The sequence below is a fragment of the Dicentrarchus labrax genome, unplaced genomic scaffold (genome assembly GCF_905237075.1).
Source record: "Dicentrarchus labrax unplaced genomic scaffold, dlabrax2021, whole genome shotgun sequence".
Taxonomy (NCBI): Eukaryota; Metazoa; Chordata; class Actinopteri; family Moronidae; genus Dicentrarchus; species Dicentrarchus labrax.
Window position 1 is genome coordinate 28674309 of NW_026136714.1, and position 18150 is coordinate 28692458.

The 18150-nt window shown below is 40.4% G+C and overlaps 1 protein-coding gene across 6 annotated transcripts in view; it reads left to right on the forward strand.

Annotated features, from left to right (window-relative positions):
• The window catches only part of tncb (tenascin Cb), a 117137-nt gene extending 99197 nt beyond the window's left edge, over positions 1–17940 (forward strand). For all 6 annotated transcript variants that reach the window (XM_051422259.1, XM_051422260.1, XM_051422258.1 and 3 more), the window contains 11 exons: positions 336–458; positions 1224–1367; positions 1725–1844; positions 4163–4306; positions 5169–5299; positions 5409–5541; positions 7509–7660; positions 8902–8998; positions 9371–9532; positions 15459–15622; positions 16237–17940. In XM_051422259.1, the coding sequence (XP_051278219.1) occupies positions 336–458; positions 1224–1367; positions 1725–1844; positions 4163–4306; positions 5169–5299; positions 5409–5541; positions 7509–7660; positions 8902–8998; positions 9371–9532; positions 15459–15622; positions 16237–16347 (1481 nt within the window). In that variant the 3' untranslated portion in view covers positions 16348–17940. The remainder of the gene's footprint in view (positions 1–335; positions 459–1223; positions 1368–1724; positions 1845–4162; positions 4307–5168; positions 5300–5408; positions 5542–7508; positions 7661–8901; positions 8999–9370; positions 9533–15458; positions 15623–16236) is intronic.
• The last annotated feature ends 210 nt before the right edge of the window (positions 17941–18150 follow it).

Sequence of the window (18150 nt, forward strand, 5' to 3'; positions counted from 1 at the left end):
CTGTCACGCAAGATACTGTGGCTCGCTGTTAGCTGGGAAGGGTCTTTCCACAAGCCCGGGCCTCCCCAGGCCCCCTTTGTCTGTCTACCTCGCTCTTTCTTGCTCTCTTTTGCTGTAAAACGTGTGCCTTTCAGTGGTGGATCTACTCTGCCTATATGTGGGTGTATTTTCCAGTCTGCTGCTTGAATTTAAGGCAGAAAATACTCACTATTTGTCAATTTTGTGCATTTATTGATGTTCAGTGTCCAGTCCTAAAAAGGCAGTACACATATTGACTAAACCGTTTTTTTGTCTGTTTTTGCCCCCACCTGCTGTTTCTGTCTTGTTTGTGCCAGACCTGGGCTCACCCAAGGGCATCCGCTTCTCTGATGTCACCGACACATCGGCCACCGTTCACTGGGTGGTTCCAAGAGCTCGGGTGGACAGCTACAGGGTCACTTATGTGCCCGCTCATGGAGGTCAGTGTCCTCATGTATGACACTCTTCACTACTGAAACAGGGAAGATCTGGCCACTTATTGCTACGCTGTCACTTGATTCAAGAAAAGGTTGAACTGGAAAAGAAATGTATCCCCCCAATAAGCTTTAATAGTTTTACCATCAACTACATACCCGTTGACATCAAGAAAAAGACATTTTAACATGTAATTCTTAGACTTCTTCCAATAAGCTGATTTTGAAATCAGTAGGTGAATATTCCCTCTCACTGCTCTATCATCACTGACCTACCGATGAGTTTCTTCCTCATCATCTGCAGAGCAAACTTTTCTCTCCAATGATAGAGTGATTCTGCCCTCTAGTGACCGCACAGGTTTTTCTTCTGAATAAGGGACCATGAGGAGAAAATCATGCAAAATAACAAACATGACTAAACACATCAGTGCTGGTGTATTGACAAGTTATAATAATCTTGGGTTGAAAATGCTTCAACATGCCTTCTATTGTTTTAAATTACCCTAAACATTGCAAGGCCAATGCTGATATAGAGTCAACCATTTGAGGTTACTTTATATAATGATATATGACAAATGACACATTGTAGGCTTATTTATGTGTATTAGTAACACAAATATGGAAAAACCATTCATGGTAAAAATCCATTGGAATCTTTAAAACATTTAGCACAATTTTACACAAAAATCTAGATTTAGGTTTAGGTTATACTGTGAACTCTGAGAGAATTATCTAAATGCTCTTTTTGACATGTGCTGTGATGACTCTCAGGTAATGATAAGACACTGGCAGTGGACGGCTCTGTGTCTCAGACTGTACTGCCCAACCTGACCCCCGGGGTCACCTATGAGGTCACTGTTGTCTCTGTCAAGGGTCAAAGGGAGAGTGAGCCGGGATCAGACAGCATCACCACAGGTAAGACTACGGACACTACAACACACACACATTCTTAAATTATATTAAGGCCAGTTATAAAACTGTATATTGTGCCTGGATTCAGCAGGTTGTTGACACTGTTATAACTTGCTTCGCATTGATAAGCCAAAACAGCTAATGGAAAAAAATATATGTATGGTGGTAAAAAGTACAAAAGCAAAGCTAACTAAAATGAATCTGTGACAATGTTTTCTGTTTAACACTTTTACAGTCATTTGTGTTCATGGTGGAGATGCTTCCTTCCAACACAATAGCTCTGTCCATAGTATGGTCAACTCACTCTGACTGTGTGTGTGTGTGTGTGTGTGTGTGTGTGTGTGTGTGTGTGTGTTACAGCTTTGGATAAGCCCCGTGGTCTGACTGCAGTCAACATCACAGACACTGAAGCTCTGCTGCTCTGGCAGCCCGCCATAGCCACCGTAGATGGCTACGTCATCACCTACAGTGCAGACTCAGGTATCTAGTATATATCCATAAATTCAATTTTATTTGTATAGCGCCAATTCATAACAGAAGTTATCTCAGGACACTTTTCAAATAGAGCAGGTCTAGACCGAACTCTTTATAACATTAATTTACAGAGACCCAACAGTACCACCATGAGCAAGACCTTGGTGACAAGGGCAAGGAAAAACTGCCTGTTAAAAGGCAGAAACCTAGGACAGATCCTCCGGCTCTAGGTGGGTGGTCGTCTGTCTCGACCAGTTGGGGTGAGAGAGAGAGAGAGAGAGAGAGAGAGAGAGAGAGAGAGAGAGAGAGAGAGAGAGAGAGAGAGACTGTTGTAGCTGGCTTCTCTAAATTCCCGTTTCTAATGGTGCTATCCATATCCTATAGAGCTGCCAATAACCAGAGTTGGTTTCTCAGCGGGTGTGTCGCTTAGTGCGGAAAATCTATTGTTAACATGAACCTGTTGGTGGTGACTCGAGGGCTTCTGCGGTTTGGACCCAGCCTCCCTGGCCTCCCGGCTGCTCGGGAACTACCGGGGAAAGGCTAACAGAAGGTACCGTGGGTTGGCTTGCACCGACTAGCGGGGACTGGCTAGCTATTTCGGGTAAAGATGACTTTGTGGTGCGGTACCGTGCCTCTAGATCACTGAGCCTCGCCTCCAGAGCAGTAAATAAACTACATTTAATACAGGTACCATTATCATTAAAGGAGGCAGAGGAATAACTGAACATCTGACACACTGAGCAGGACAGAGGAGAGGGAGAGGGAGAAGCCATCGTTGAGTGTTAAATGCTAATGAAGCTAGCGTGTGTGAAAACTTTGTAATTTGTTAGCGAAACGTCGCTAAAAGAAGGAATTGGCTCCGACTGTTTAGGTAGAACTAGTCTACGTTTAAATGATAAGCGGGTAAATAACCGCTGTAACGAGTAAAACTATTTTTTCGCGTTCACTTGACAGAGCTAACGTTACAGCAGTAACCACTGCACACAGGAGCAGGAAGTAAACCGGAAATGAGTCAGTACGCTTACCGTTGTACGTCAGCACAAAATGTGAAAAAAACTTCCAGTGCCGCAAATTGACCATCCCTGTGTCCGTCTGTTCTCCAGTAATAGTTGAACAAGCCTTGGTCAGAACCTCGGGCAACTTCACATGCATGTACACACATTCTATATATAACGTTATATAGTGTCACCATGATGTTTTGTTGAGTCAGCAGTTGAGCTGCTCTCACTTGCTGTGTAGTTTCGACTCATCTGTAGCAGGAAACAATCTCATATTGCAGCTAAACAGTACACTAAAATGCTAAAATATGTTTGTGGAAAGATTTTACTATTAGATGTTGCTACTGTTGTTGCTGTGCACGCCGGTCTGTCTGTTTGCCTCTCTGTCTCTCTCTCTCACCCCAACTGGTCGCCAAGGTCTTGCTCATGGTGGTACTGTTGGGTCTCTGTAATTAATGTTTTAAAGAGTTCGGTCTAGACCTGCTCTATTGAAAAAGTGTCCTGAGATAACTTCTGTTATGAATTGGCGCTATACAAATAAAATTGAATTGAATTGAATTAGGAGAGAAATAGTCCACGCAGTAACCAAATCTTGATTCATGTTTTATCAGCACTGTCTAGTTTGACAGTTTGATCTGAGTTTGGTGCGTTGAGCTGGACGGAGTCACTGAGAATAACTTGTCAATCACAAGGTAGCCACGACCTGCATTATAGTCTATTTTACTCTAAATGGGACCATAATTTATTAAATGAACATCATGCTGTATGCTGAAGACTTTAAACTAGAGATTGAGATCATAAACTCATTAGGAAAATGTTTACTGAGCTAATAAATCAAGTGAGAAGTCAGCTAATTTCTCCATAAGGCTCAATACTATCTGACTTTTTCTTTTTGCAACCCATGCACAGACTTACAGACATGGAAGCTCTGTCCACCATGTCAATGGAATAAACATATACTGTATTGAACAATTTTGAAAAAATGATTTTACTTCACAACAGTTGTTCCTTCACCGTCCATTGTTGAACCATAATAGAGATGCTGCAAACTGATGGTCATTAAATAATCATCACTGCCTTTCAATGAAGAACTAGTGAGAGTTGCCTCTTGGTGCAAAGAATTAGTTCAGATGTGGAATAATTTTCTTGAGGGAAGGGGGGAATTTAGCTCATATCTGAGTGAGACAACATGACTTATATTCCAATATTCAGTTTTAAATAAAATAGCCATATTTGTCCAAACCAAGTTTGCTTCCTCTCACACTGTCAGCCTCTTATCCTGCATGTTTGCTCTAGATGTGCTAACTGACATTTGTGTCCTTCCAGTGGCTCCAGTGATGGAACGTGTGTCGGGTAACGTGGTGGAGTTTGAGATGAGCTCTCTGACGCCAGCAACACATTACACTGTGAAGGTCTATGCTGTGAGGGACTTGGCCAAGAGTGCAGCAACTACAACCGAGTTTACAACTGGTGAGCATTTCTTCCTAAGGGTCTATCTGTTTCTTTCCTGATTGTTAACTGATTCAAACCTAATCATAGTGGCCATTTGCCAAGTACAGTTAAGGTTATAACATTTCCACATTAAAGCTGTCTATAAACTCTTGAGCTATGTTCTATATGTAGTTGAGTTTTGTACTTCTATTATCCCAAATGTTTCCAGCAATGTTCAAACTTAGAGAAATTAGTCATTTTATTCAGGTAACGCTGCATTTCACCGGTCGCCTGTCGATGGCGTCATATCCCCTTTGTGCCTGCGTCAGTGTTGTGGTTGTCTGCCAGAAGCTGTCATACATTGACTGTTTATCCAGTCTGAAGCCACATTGTTACCATCCACTGTTTAGATCTTGGTGCTTTTTAACTCTAGATTTGAACCAGATGAAGGATTTTAGTCATCGGACGTCTGGATCTTAAATTATTAGAGAAACAATAATGTTAGCAGCCGCTCGGGTCGCAGCCCCTCCGGGAAGTCCTCTGTCTGCCCAACAGCGTGGGAGAAACAGTGATTTTTAAGGTAGAACTGCTTTATTCATTGTTTTTAGCAGTTTTAACCAGTGGGTCCAGTTGTTTTGGAGAGGAGGAGACCTCTGTGGATCATTGGGCTCCCGGTAGAAACCTCCTGAACGATGAACACTGAAAGAATCCTAACCGGGAGAAGCTGACTGCAATGACTCCCAGGATCCCACGCTAAATCTTGTCTTTTGTTATTGTTTTGATGTTACAGGATTACTGCACTGATGTAGAAATGCGTAATTGAAAGATAAGTTAAAACATAAATTACATCACAAAAAGGGACAAAGAGCAGAATATGGACTTGTGTGAAATGTGTTCTTAGATGTGGACGCCCCTCAGGACCTAGCGGCGAGTAATATCCAGACGGAGAGCGGCATGCTGACCTGGAAGCCGCCTCGTGCTTACATCACCGGGTACATCCTCAGTTTCGAGTCTGCTGACGGCACTGTGCGGGTGAGTGCACACCAGAGTGCCATAGATACTGATCTAACCGGTCAGTAATGCATTAAATCTATAAAACTGTGTTCAGGAATAAAATGTTTGAACATTCTTCCTCTTTCAGGAGGTGGTCCTGAGTCCTACTGCTGTATCCTATAACATGGCTCAGCTCAGCACCTCCACAGAGTATTCAGTCAGGCTGCAGGCAATTGCTGGTCCTAAGAGAAGCCGAGTCATCACTACTATCTTCACCACCAGTGAGTGAACTCATATACAGACTGTCTGTTGCAAGATATCTCAAGAAGTATCAAACAGCTTTTAATAGGTGTTTTTTTTATACTATTAATAATGCAGTTAGGGGCATTTCTCATTTACCTGAGTTTGGTACACTGTAAAACCTGATAACTTTCAATTAAAATTGTTGAAACTAGTCTTCCAACCACTACTACGTGCCACATTCACCCTTTCACACAGTAAGGGCAAAGTCCATCAAACAGAAACTAACATTCATACACATTCACACACCGATGCATGGCATCAGGAGCAATTTGGGCTTCAGTATCTTGCTCAAGGATACTTCGACGTGTGGCACCAGGAGCCGGGGATCGAACCCACAACCCTCCGATTAAGGAACGACCCGCTCTGCCTCTGAGCCACAGCCGCCCCTCAATTGAAAATTTTAAGACACTAACACAATTTTGTAAGTTAAAAACATTCTTGATTAAGCAGCTTTGACTAGAATTTATAAGTGACACTGACTTCTTTTTAAAAAATGTATTTGTACTATGAAAACATAAAACCAAGTAAAAAATACTTAATCAGTAATGTTTCTGTAACTTACAAACTAGCGAAAAACTAGTAACTAGTAAAGCTAGTGTCACTTAAAAATTCTAGAAAAAGCTGCTTAATCAAGAATGGTTTTAACTTACAAAACTAAGTAGTGTTACTTAATTTGTTTTACATAATCACGTAATTCAACAACTATAATATAATACGATAATCATATTACAGTGTATTTTTGTAACTCTGCTCACTTTTTTTACTGATGCGATGGTAAGGGATATACTTTGATGTTTTCTGATCAGAAGTTAATGATATTGTGCTGCTGCTAAAGTGATTTAGTGATGCGTCACCATCACGCATAACTCATACATTAATACAAGAGGGCGCCACGGACAGTCACCCCTGTACTGTCCTAGCCAGGAAACGGGCAGGAAACACCACAAATACTATCATTGTAATACATCTACCCATGCTGTGCATACTGTAATATCCACCTACCTCATGTACATAAAGAAACCTGCACGTAAAGATTTATTTCAGCCTCCTTTGTACTCTGCACCATTGCACTATTGTCTAGTGTCTACAAATGTTATTGTTTTTTGTTTGTTTATATATATGTGTACCTGTACATATTAGTCTATGTCTATTTTGTTGATCTTGTTGTCCTGTTATATATGCTAAGTCTGTGTTAGTACAATCCATGATGATGAAGATGTACAAAAATAAATATCAAAATAGCATTTAGTATTCCTTCCAGGAAGCAGCGATCACAACAATCAATGAAAATTCAACCAATCTCTGGGAATTCTGTGTGGCCTTGAACTTTTCTGCAAATTCAACCAATTCAACCAATAATTGTATCCAGTTCAAAACTTTCTTGTTTCTAGTGTTGAAGATGCAGACATGTGCAACACCAACATCTCACATTTACCCTACAAACTGTTGATTTTATTCTGGAACAAGTTCCCTTCGATTTTAAATTAATTAAAATACAAAGGGAACTATTTTTGCAATCTTCACTTTGTCCCACAATTTCATCACAAAAAAACCCTAAAAACATTGCAACATGCCTCACAATTTTCTAGGAAGACTGCCATGAAATCAGGCATTTTAGGCTGCAACAATTCCAACAAAATGCTAAATCCTGGAGGGACATTGCTATTATTATGATACTGTCAATATTTTAGAGACCAAGTTTCACAAAATGTTTTTAGGGGAGCTCACCTGTAGTTCGCACCCTGCCTGTGTTATCCTTGTGACTGACTGGTGACCCCCAACTCATCAATAAATGCTTGCGCACTTTATGCGTTACACCTAGATTCACAAAAAGAGTCAGCTTAGACTAGACACTCACATTAGCAATACAGTCCCATCCACTATCCCTTGTTACAGAGTCCACTTTGTTAATTGTTCAATCATATCATCTATTTTTTGTGTGTAGCTGGCGTGCTGTACAGATACCCCAGGGACTGCTCACAGGCCCTGCTAAATGGTGAAACCGCATCAGACCTGTATACCATCTATCTGGGTGGAGATGAGAGCCAGCCAGTCCAGGTCTACTGTGACATGAGCACCGATGGAGGTGGATGGATCGTAAGTCACACACTGTATATGCTCAACATGTGTTCATATTTAAAGCAGCACTAACTGATTTTTGTATTGTGTATTATAGAAGCGACTGGCTGGCTATATATTATTATTTTCTTTGACATTAACTATTATGAAAAAATATTATTATTGATTTAATTATACATTATTTAATCAGTATCAGCCTACATGAGTCTAATTTTTTTTACCTCACATTCTTCATCACCTGTGATGTGAAAACATAAAGTCTGCGCATCCTGCTCATGGTTGAGTTATAAAATCCCAGCTCACCACAAAGCATCCCTCCTGCTGGCTAGGCAGCTTGGAGTTGCACTGCCCTCCATTTCTATCACAGTTATAGTCTTGTGGTTTGTGGTCACTTAGGTTGTACTGATATCAGTGCAAAAAACAGTCATCATTACGGATTACCCATTCCTTCTCCTGCAGGAGAACGTCTCATCTAGGCCAAATAGATTCATTTTTGTAACCGTGGAAGAAACTGAAAGATGGAAACATTCAACAGCTGAAAAACTTGTAGTGAAACTAATTACTGTTGGCAGGGAGTAATAAGTCAAGTAATAATATCACTTTTGAAAAGAGTAATGAGTAATAAATTACATTGTTTGAGTAACTAGCCCAACTCTGCCTATAATACTGTGGAAAAACAAGTACTGTCATGTTTTCTGAATTGGCATTGTAGTATGGGTTCTTGTGACATCCCTACTGTCTCACCTTTGGAGGCACCCCTGTGCCCTGCACCAAAATGACAGACAGACAAAGTTAGCAACTAGCTACTAAACACAATACATCATTTAGCAAGAGATAGATATATTTCTCAGGGGTTGGTGGACTTTTGTTGGATGACCAGAAACACAACTTTAAATGAATGAAACTGTTGCTCTGTCTCTGCTGGAGGTATTAATAGGTCTCCATAATAACTTCATATGGTAATAATATGTCAATGTTTTGTTCACAGCTTGTACCCAAACGGACAGAAAAAATAAATGAATGCAGCTTTAATGTCAGTTAAGAATACCTTCCCAGAGAGTTGATTGTGATTAATTTATTTGGAGATGTTTGCGTCCATTCTTTGCCTCAGTTCAGTTTCGACAAAACAAGAAATATCCAGGATATTTTCAAGATTCTTTTTTAAAATCTGTTTTTTTCTTTGGGAAAACCCATATATGGGTTTCATGGGAACATCTAGACAGTAAAACTTCTCATTATTATTGACTTTCTCTGTGCAGGTTTTCCTCCGACGCCAGAGTGGCAGACTTGAGTTTTTCCGCAACTGGAAGAATTACACAGCCGGCTTCGGTGACATGAATGATGAATTCTGGCTGGGTAATTTCTTGAAACATCAGAGCACAACACAGCATTCCACAACACATAGAGAGCTGCTCATATATCAATATGCGCCGCTAGTAATGAAGGTGATTTATACACAACGAAGAGCATCTGGTGTTTTCACTGTCATCCAGTGCTTTTGTGTGATTATATATCTGATGCAAAATCTTTTAACTCAGACACGGTTTTGATTGGAAAAATATTCTACATTGATTCATTTTATAATAAGGTATCAGCCTTCAAATATGATTTAGTCTTATTAATCATATATATTTTTTACTTATATAACACATTATAATATCTTATTAAAGCCATCACTGAGTCGTAATTATTGCAGTCCAGCTCATATATATAATCTCTGTCACTCAGGTCTTTCCAACCTGCATAAGATCACAGCCGGAGGTCAGTACGAGCTGCGAGTCGACCTGAGAGATAAGGGAGAAACAGCCTACGCTCAGTACGACAAGTTCTCTGTCTCTGATCCCCGGACCCGCTACAAGGTCCACGTAGGAGGATACAGTGGAACAGCAGGTAAAGCTGACTTCTGTAGCCTGCAGCCCAACATGTACACAATGGTTCAGTTTGTCTCTCAGTACTGTCTTGACTTCCCTATTCTGTCAGTGGCATTCAAAAACCCAAGTGTTCCTACTGAAATCTCTTAAAAACAGCTCACAGATATTTTGTTTCATATATATTAACAGCAGGAAATAGGGCATTTGTTGGGGAGTATTTTCGGCTGCACATTTGGTGCTGTAGTGGGTATTTTTGGGCAGCAGGACTGTGTAAATTGGATTGAGTCAAACGGAACTATAGTGTTTGTGTTCATTGTAATGAAGGAACATGTCACCCAGTGCAACAGTGTGGCTCACTGATGTGTTTTTATTAGTTTTTTGACAACAATAGAGATTTATGGGTAAGAGGAAGAAGATATACAAGGCTTTGGATACATACACACAATAGGAAAATAAGAAAAATAGAAATGAATAAGAAAATACAGAATGTCAGCAGCCTTTAAAGATCCCCTCCAGACACATATTATTAAATAACGTGTGTGTGATATGTTTAAAAAAAAAGTATAATTTCCACATTGAAATCCTTAAAAAATAATCTACTCCTTCTACCTTATTAAAGATACCATGAATATGCAAATGTTCATACTGGACCAGGACTGAACAATAATATACACATATAACACTGTTTATGTAAGGGGTACAAACATTAAAGCAGCAGTAGGTGACTTTATAAAAATAACTTTTTCAATTCAATTTTATTCAATTCAATTTTATTTGTATAGCGCCAATTCATAACAGAAGTTATCTCAGGACACTTTTCAAATAGAGCAGGTCTAGACCGAACTCTTTAACATTAATTACAGAGACCCAACAGTACCACCATGAGCAAGCACTTGGCGACAAGGGCAAGGAAAAACTGCCTGTTAAAAGGCAGAAACCTAGGACAGATCCTCCGGCTCTAGGTGGGTGGTCGTCTGTCTCGACCAGTTGGGGTGAGAGAGAGAGAGAGAGAGAGAGAGAGAGAGAGAGAGAGAGAGAGAGAGACAGACAGACAGGTGCACAGCAACAACAGTATTGGCAATGGCAGTCAAGCAGGACCATGGCAGGAGGCTCCACCAGGATCCATGAGAACCTGCGAGACGAGAAAGCACAAGAACTCCGGGGAAGAAGTGGAGTTAGTAACATGCATTAAAGGGACATGAATGAGTGCAGAAAGAGAGAGGAAGAGAGTAGCTCAGTGCACCATGGGAAATCCCCGATAGTGTAGGCCTATAGCAGCATAACTAAGGGATGGTTCAGGACTCACCTGATCCAGCCCTAACTATAAGCTTTATCAAAGAGGAATGTCTTAAGCCTACTCTTGAAAGTGGTGAGGGTGTCTGCCTCCCGAACCACAACTGGAAGCCGGTTCCACAGGAGAGGAGCTTGGTAACTGAAGGCTCTGGCTCCTGTTCTACTTTTTAGAGACTATAGGAACCACAAGTAGCCCAGCATTCAGAGAACGTAGTGTTCTAGTGGGGTAATAGGGTACTATGAGCTCTTTAAGATATGAAGGGGCCTGACCATGAAGAGCTTTATAGGTGAGGAGGAGTATTTTAAATTCAATTCTACATTTTATAGGGAGCCAATGCAGAGTAGCTAGTACAGGAGAGATGTGATCTCTTTTTCTAGTTCCTGTCAGTACTCGTGCTGCAGCGTTCTGAATTAATTGGAGCGTTTTAATGGACTTATTGGGGCAACCTGATAATAAAGAGTTGCAGTAATCCAGCCTTGAAGTAACAAATGCATGGATTAGTTTTTCTGCATCTGTCTGTGATAGTATGTGTCTAATTTTTCTAATATTACGTAAATGAAAGAAGGCAGTCCTAGAGGTCTGCTTTATGTGGGAGTTAAATGACAAATCCTGATCAAAGAGAACTCCAAGATTCCTGACAGTGGTGCTAGAGGCCAAGTTAATGCCATCTAGAGTGACTATATCTTTAGACAATGAGTCTCTAAGGTTTTTGGGGCCAAGAACAAGAATTTCGGTTTTTTCTGAGTTTAACATCAGAAAATTGCAGGTCATCCAGGATTTTATGTCCTTAAGACATGTTTGTAATTTAGATAATTGATTAATTTCATTGGGTTTGATTGATAGATATAACTGCGTATCATCTGCATAACAGTGAAAGTTAATGGAGTGATTCCTAATAATGTTGCCTAAAGGGAGCATATATAAAGTAAATAGTATTGGTCCAAGTACAGAACCTTGTGGAACTCCATGACTAACTTTAGTATTTATGGAGGATTCATCGTTAACATGTACAAACTGAGTACGATCTGATAAGTATGACTTAAACCAGGTTAGGGCAGTTCCTTTAATGCCAATTTGATGCTCAAGTCTCTGTAAAAGAATATCATGGTCAATGGTGTCAAATGCAGCACTAAGATCTAATAATACAAGTACAGAGACAAGTCCATTGTCAGAAGCAGTCAGAAGGTCATTATTAACTTTAACCAGAGCTGTCTCTGTGCTATGATGAACTCTAAATCCTGACTGAAAATCCTCAAATAAACTATTGTTATGTAGAAAGTCACACAACTCTTTGGCGACTACTTTCTCCAGAATCTTAGAGAGGAACGGGAGGTTAGAAATCGGTCTATAGTTGGCTAAAACCCCTGGGTCAAGAGTAGACTTTTTAAGAAGGGGTTTAATTACAGCTACTTTAAAGGACTGTGGTACATATCCTGATAATAAAGAAAGATTAATCATATCCAGTAAAGAAGTGCCAATTAAGGGAACAACTTCTTTAAGCAGCCTAGTTGGGATCGGGTCTAACAGACAGGTTGATGGCTTCGATGAAGAAATGATTGAAGTTAACTGATGAAGATCGATAGCAGAAAAACAGTCTAAATATACATCTAAGTTTACATTGACAGAAGTCCCTGAACTTGGAGAGCCACTGATAACTGTTGATGGCAGTTGGTGATTAATTTTTTCTCTAATAGTAATAATTTTATTATAGAAGAAGCTCATGAAGTCATTGCTACTTAAGTTTATGGGGATATGTGGCTCAATAGAGCTGTGACTCTCTGTCAGCCTGGCTACAGTGCTGAAGAGGAACCTAGGGTTGTTCTTATTTTCTTCTATTAGTGCTGAGTAATAGGCTCCTCTGGCATTACGGAGGGCCTTTCTATAAATCTTAAGATCATCTTGCCAATTTGAGCGATATTCTGATAATTTGGAAGAGCGCCATTTCCTTTCAGATTTCCTAGCTATTTGCTTTAACTGGCGGGTTTGGTGGTTATACCAAGGTGCTAGTCTCCTATGTTTTAATAATTTCCTTTTATAGGAGCGATAGAGTCTAATGTTGATCGTAGTGAGCCTGTAGCACTATCGACAAGATTATCAATTTCAGAGGGACTAAAGTTGTTATAGGACTCTGTTAAATTCAGACATGGCATTGAATTAAACACTGAAGGAATCTCCTCCTTAAATTTAGCTACAGCACTGTCAGATAAACATCTGCTGTAGGAAGTTTTGCCTAATGGCTTATAATCTAATAGTATGAATTCAAAAGTTACTAAATAATGGTCAGATAGGAAAGGATTATGTGGGAAGACTATTAAATGTTCAATATCAATGCCATATGATAAAACAAGGTCAAGAGTGTGATTAAAACAATGAGTTGGTTTTATTTACACTCTGACAGAAGCCAATTGAGTCTATTAATGATATAAATGCATTACTAAGGCTGTCATTGTCAACATCCACATGAATATTAAAATCACCTACAATAATTACTTTATCTGATTTAAGGACTAAACTTGATAGAAACTCTGAGAATTCAGATATAAAGTCAGAGTACGGTCCAGGAGCGTGGTACACTATAACAAACAGAACTGGCTGCAGTGTTTTCCAGTTTGGGTGAGAAAGACTAAGAACAAGGCTTTCAAATGAATTATAATTTAGTTTAGGTTTAGGGTCCATTAAAACGCTCGAATCATATATAGCTGCTACTCCACCTCCTCGGCCTGTGCCTCGAGGAATGTGAGTATTAATATGACTGGGGGGTGGATTCATTTAGGCTAACATACTCCTCGTGGGACAACCAGGTCTCAGTAAGACAAAGTAAATCAATATCATAATCTGATATTAATTCATTCACTAGAACAGCTTTAGAGGACAGAGACCTGATATTTAACAGGCCACATTTCATTCTCTTATTTTGTGCTACTGAGGAGTTGGTTTTAATTTTTATTACATTTTTATGTTGAACTCCTCTTGTTTTTATTTCTTTAAATAGTTTAGGTGGTCGGGGACAGACACAGTCTCTATGGGGTTTTGGGTGGGTGACTGTTCTAAAGAAAGCGCAGAGGAGTGTGTAAGACAGCAGCTCTGCTTCCTGGTCCCAACTCTGGACTGTCAGGTTTTAGAAATAAACTTCGCCATATTTCTAGATAAGAGAGCCGCTCCATCCAAAGTGGGATGGATGCCGTCTCTCCTAATCAGACCAGGTTTTCCCCAAAAAGGCTTCCAGTTATCAATGAAGCCCACATCGTTTGCTGGACACCACCTCGACAGCCAGCGGTGGAATGACGACATGCGGCTATACATGTCATCACTGGTCACATTGGGGAGGGGTCCAGAGAAAACTACGGTGTCCGACATTGTCTTAGCATAGTTACACACCGACTCCACATTAATCTTAGTGACCTCCGATTGGCGTAAACGGGTGTCGTTACCGCCGACGTGGATAACAATCTTACTGTATTTACGTTTATCTTTAGCCAGCAGTTTTAAATTTGATTCAATGTCGCCCGCTCTGGCCCCAGGGATACATTTAACTATGGCCGCTGGCTTCGCTAACTTCACGTTTCTGACTATGGAGCTGCCAATAACCAGAGTTGGTTCCTCAGCGGGTGTATCGCTGAGAGGGGAAAATGTATTAGAAACGTGAAGCGGTTGGTGGTGACCTGTGGGCTTCGCCGTTCTAGTCTTCCTTCGCTCAGTCACCCAGCCTCCCTGTCTTCCCGGCTGCTCGGGAACTACCGGGGGAACTACCGGAGGAACTACCGGGGGATCTACAGAGCTAACAGAAGCTACCTTCGGTCGGACCGCACCGGCTACCGGGGGCTGGCTAACTATAGCGGCTAAAGATATCTCCGTGGTGCGGTGCCGTTCCTCTAACTGACTAAGCCTCGCCTCCAGCGCAGTAAATAAACTACATTTAATACAGGTACCATTATCTTTAAAGGAGGCAGAGGAATAACTGAACATCTGACACACTGAGCAAGACAGAGGAGAGGGAGAGGGAGAAGCCATAGCTAACTGCTAATGCTAATGAAACTAGAGTGTATGAAAAACTTTGAAAGTAGTGAAAAGTCCCTAAAAGAGGGAGAAACTCCAAGTGTTTAAGTAGAACTAGTCTACGTTTAAATGTTAAGCGGGTAAATAACCGCTGTAACGAGTAAAACTAATTTATATTTAGCGTTCACTGACAGAGCTACAGCACCAAACAGTGTACACAGAGCAGGAAGTAAACCGGAAGTGAGTCAGTACGCTTACCGTAGCACGTCCAATCCACCAGCCACTTTTTGTCATATTTGCTAAAACTTTCACTATATCCTGACAGTAGAACATGAGACAGATAATCTGTGAAACAATCAGGTTCCTCTGGCTCCTCCTAGTGCTCCTAATGGCATTTGCGAGAATTCACCGCGACTGAATGAACACAACCAATATCATTGTTTTGAAGCTGTAGGTTGTGTCCAATTATTATATTATTTGTATTAATTAGGGGAAGACTTGGCCTGATATGCTTTTTACTTTTATGATTTTTTTCATTATTCATTGACAGTTTTCTTTCTCATTTTATCATTAAATAAAAAATTTAATTAATGGTTAACAGAAACTGTACCACCCTTCATTTAGTCGACTCCCTCTCTGCTGTGTGTCTCTCTAGGTGACTCGATGACCTACCACCATGGCCGTCCATTCTCCACTTACGACCACGACAATGACATCGCTGTAACTAACTGCGCCCTGTCCTATAAGGGAGCCTTCTGGTATAAAAACTGCCACCGCGTCAATCTCATGGGACGATATGGAGATAACAGTCACAGCAAGGTACAGTACGGCTACATAAAGCAAGACTCATTGTACAGTTACTGTATGTTTTGAAATTGAGAATGGCAGACGACCACCCACCTAGAGCAAAGGGGTCTGTCCTAGGTTTCTGCCTTTTAACAGGCAGTTTTTCCTTGCTGCCGTCGCCAAGTGCTTGCTCATGGTGGGAACTGTTGGGTAAATAATGTTATAAGGAGTTCGGTCTAGACCTGCTCTATTTGAAAAGTGTTCTGAGATAACTTCTGTTATGAATTGGCGCTATACAAATAAAATTGAATTGAATTGAATTAAATGATGGTCATTAGTCTGAGGGTATTGCAGGATTCCTGAAGTGCAACCCGGTATCATGCGAAAGCGTGTAATACACACGCCAGCCCACTATGAATGTGTCATGTTTGGCCTGGCATAGGCGTGGCAATGTCACATTCTTAACACATGCTTATTCCGTGATAAAGTTAGCAATAATATATCTGCATCATCCAGTTAAACTTTAAAAATAAAGCTTGTTGCCGTTCCTGTTGGTTGCTTTGGCTGACAGAAACATGAATAAAGACCTCCACTTTACTACTTTAACTTACATTTTGATTAACATCATTTGTCTGTCTCCTCTCCAGGGTGTGAACTGGTTCCACTGGAAAGGCCACGAGCACTCGATCGAGTTCGCTGAGATGAAGATCAGGCCATCCAACTTTAGAAACCTGGAGGGACGAAGGAAACGGTCATAAATGATCCACCGCCAACGAAAACAACAACAACCACACTGCTACCACTCTGTCTGGACTCCCCATAAACCACCTCGACTCCTACACCCACACACCCCGCAGCGACCAAAGCCACTGCCAAGAGCACTGCTGCCTCCACGCAAAACCAACACACATTCCCTCCCCACATTCACAAATTCACAGCTCAACCTCAACACCCTCCCCTTCTGTGACACGGTTGTGGAAATGCTGCCAGCGTGCGACGTGCATGTTACAAACTGGACTTAAATCAAGCCCACACAGATTCTTCTCACGCACCAAAGAGAGCAAAAACAACTCGATCTCATGATCTCTGATTCTGATCCTTTTTTTTTTTCAGCGTTTGTGGGGAGGCAAGTGTGCAGCTTGGGCATTATGTTGTGTACAGTAATTAACAGTCCCCTATTTCACATCCAAGCCACATTTGGGGTTTTACAGAAAGGACAGGCTGTTTATAATACAATGTGGTCTTGTTTAGGTTTAGGGCCTCTTTAATAAAACCGATAATACAGTGATAATTCCAACGGATTATCCTAGAAATTCTATTCCTTGTACAGTGCTGTACATGTATACATCTGATTTAAACATTTGAAAAGGGACATTCCTCAGATGCTCAGATGTCAGATATCTCCATCTAATTTTCCATTTGTTTGTCTCTGTGCGACTTAACTTGTCTCAGTGTCACTTTATCCTCCCCGGGTACCCTCATCCCCCGCAACATGAGACAACACACAATGTTATAGAATGTGAACGAAAAGTGAAAAAAAAAAATTGTATGGAAAAGTACTTTTACCCACCATATGCCATGACCACGTGGATGGCAATGTTTCCATTCATTATGTGAGCCTCTGAAGGCATCATGCTACAGCCACAGTGTCGTGTTTTAAAAAGCTAAAGAGCAGAGAAAAGAAAAGCTGATGTGTTTCGATTTGTTTTGTTTCTCTTTTGAATCCGAGGCAGGACCTGTTATTCAGTAATGAAACCCAGTGATTACTTTTTTTAAACTTTTTTTTGCAAAATGTGAATACTATGGAAAAGAATTTTAAAAAAAATGTAAAATGTAAAAAATGTATTTGAGTTGTGACAAAAATTTAATTCTGACTTTAAAGTTTAAGACAGAAGTAAAAATATTTTTTTGCAATTCTGAATTTAAAGTTAAAAGACAAAAGTAAAAAAAAAGATTAATTAAATCTGACTTTATTCCCAGAATTCTGACTTTAAACTCAGAACTCAAATCCATTTTTCACATGCCCTAATCCTCCTCCATAGAATACAGTGCATATACGTGGAACAAAAGAATGTGATGTTGTTGACACAAAAGATGTTGATGCTCGTGACATGAAAAAAAGGCCAATTCCAATTGAACCCCATAAGGAGTCCATAAGGTCCCTGTGCTTCTGTCGATGACAATAGTGTTTGAACAGGCCCCTGCTACGGCAGCATACTAAACCACTGACCTTCTAAAGAATGCCTGTGTAAATTAAGTTTGTTTTTATTGTTTTGTTTGTTTATAACTGGGTGAACAACAGGTGTTTCTCTGTAAACTGTATTACAATAAAACAGTTTGTTTAAAAGGAAGACGTTCAGGTCTTTTATTTGTCAACGTCTGTGATAAAGTAAAGCAGACTCTTAACTCAAGATCCACTTTCCAGCTATTTCCGGAACCTTCTAACGCATCTCATGGTCTTGATGGTTGTTGTTACAGTAAGGTCACATACAGGAGTCCCACTAGGACGCTTCCGCTTAAATTAAATATCAGTGAAATTACATACTGACCACTTTCTTCAT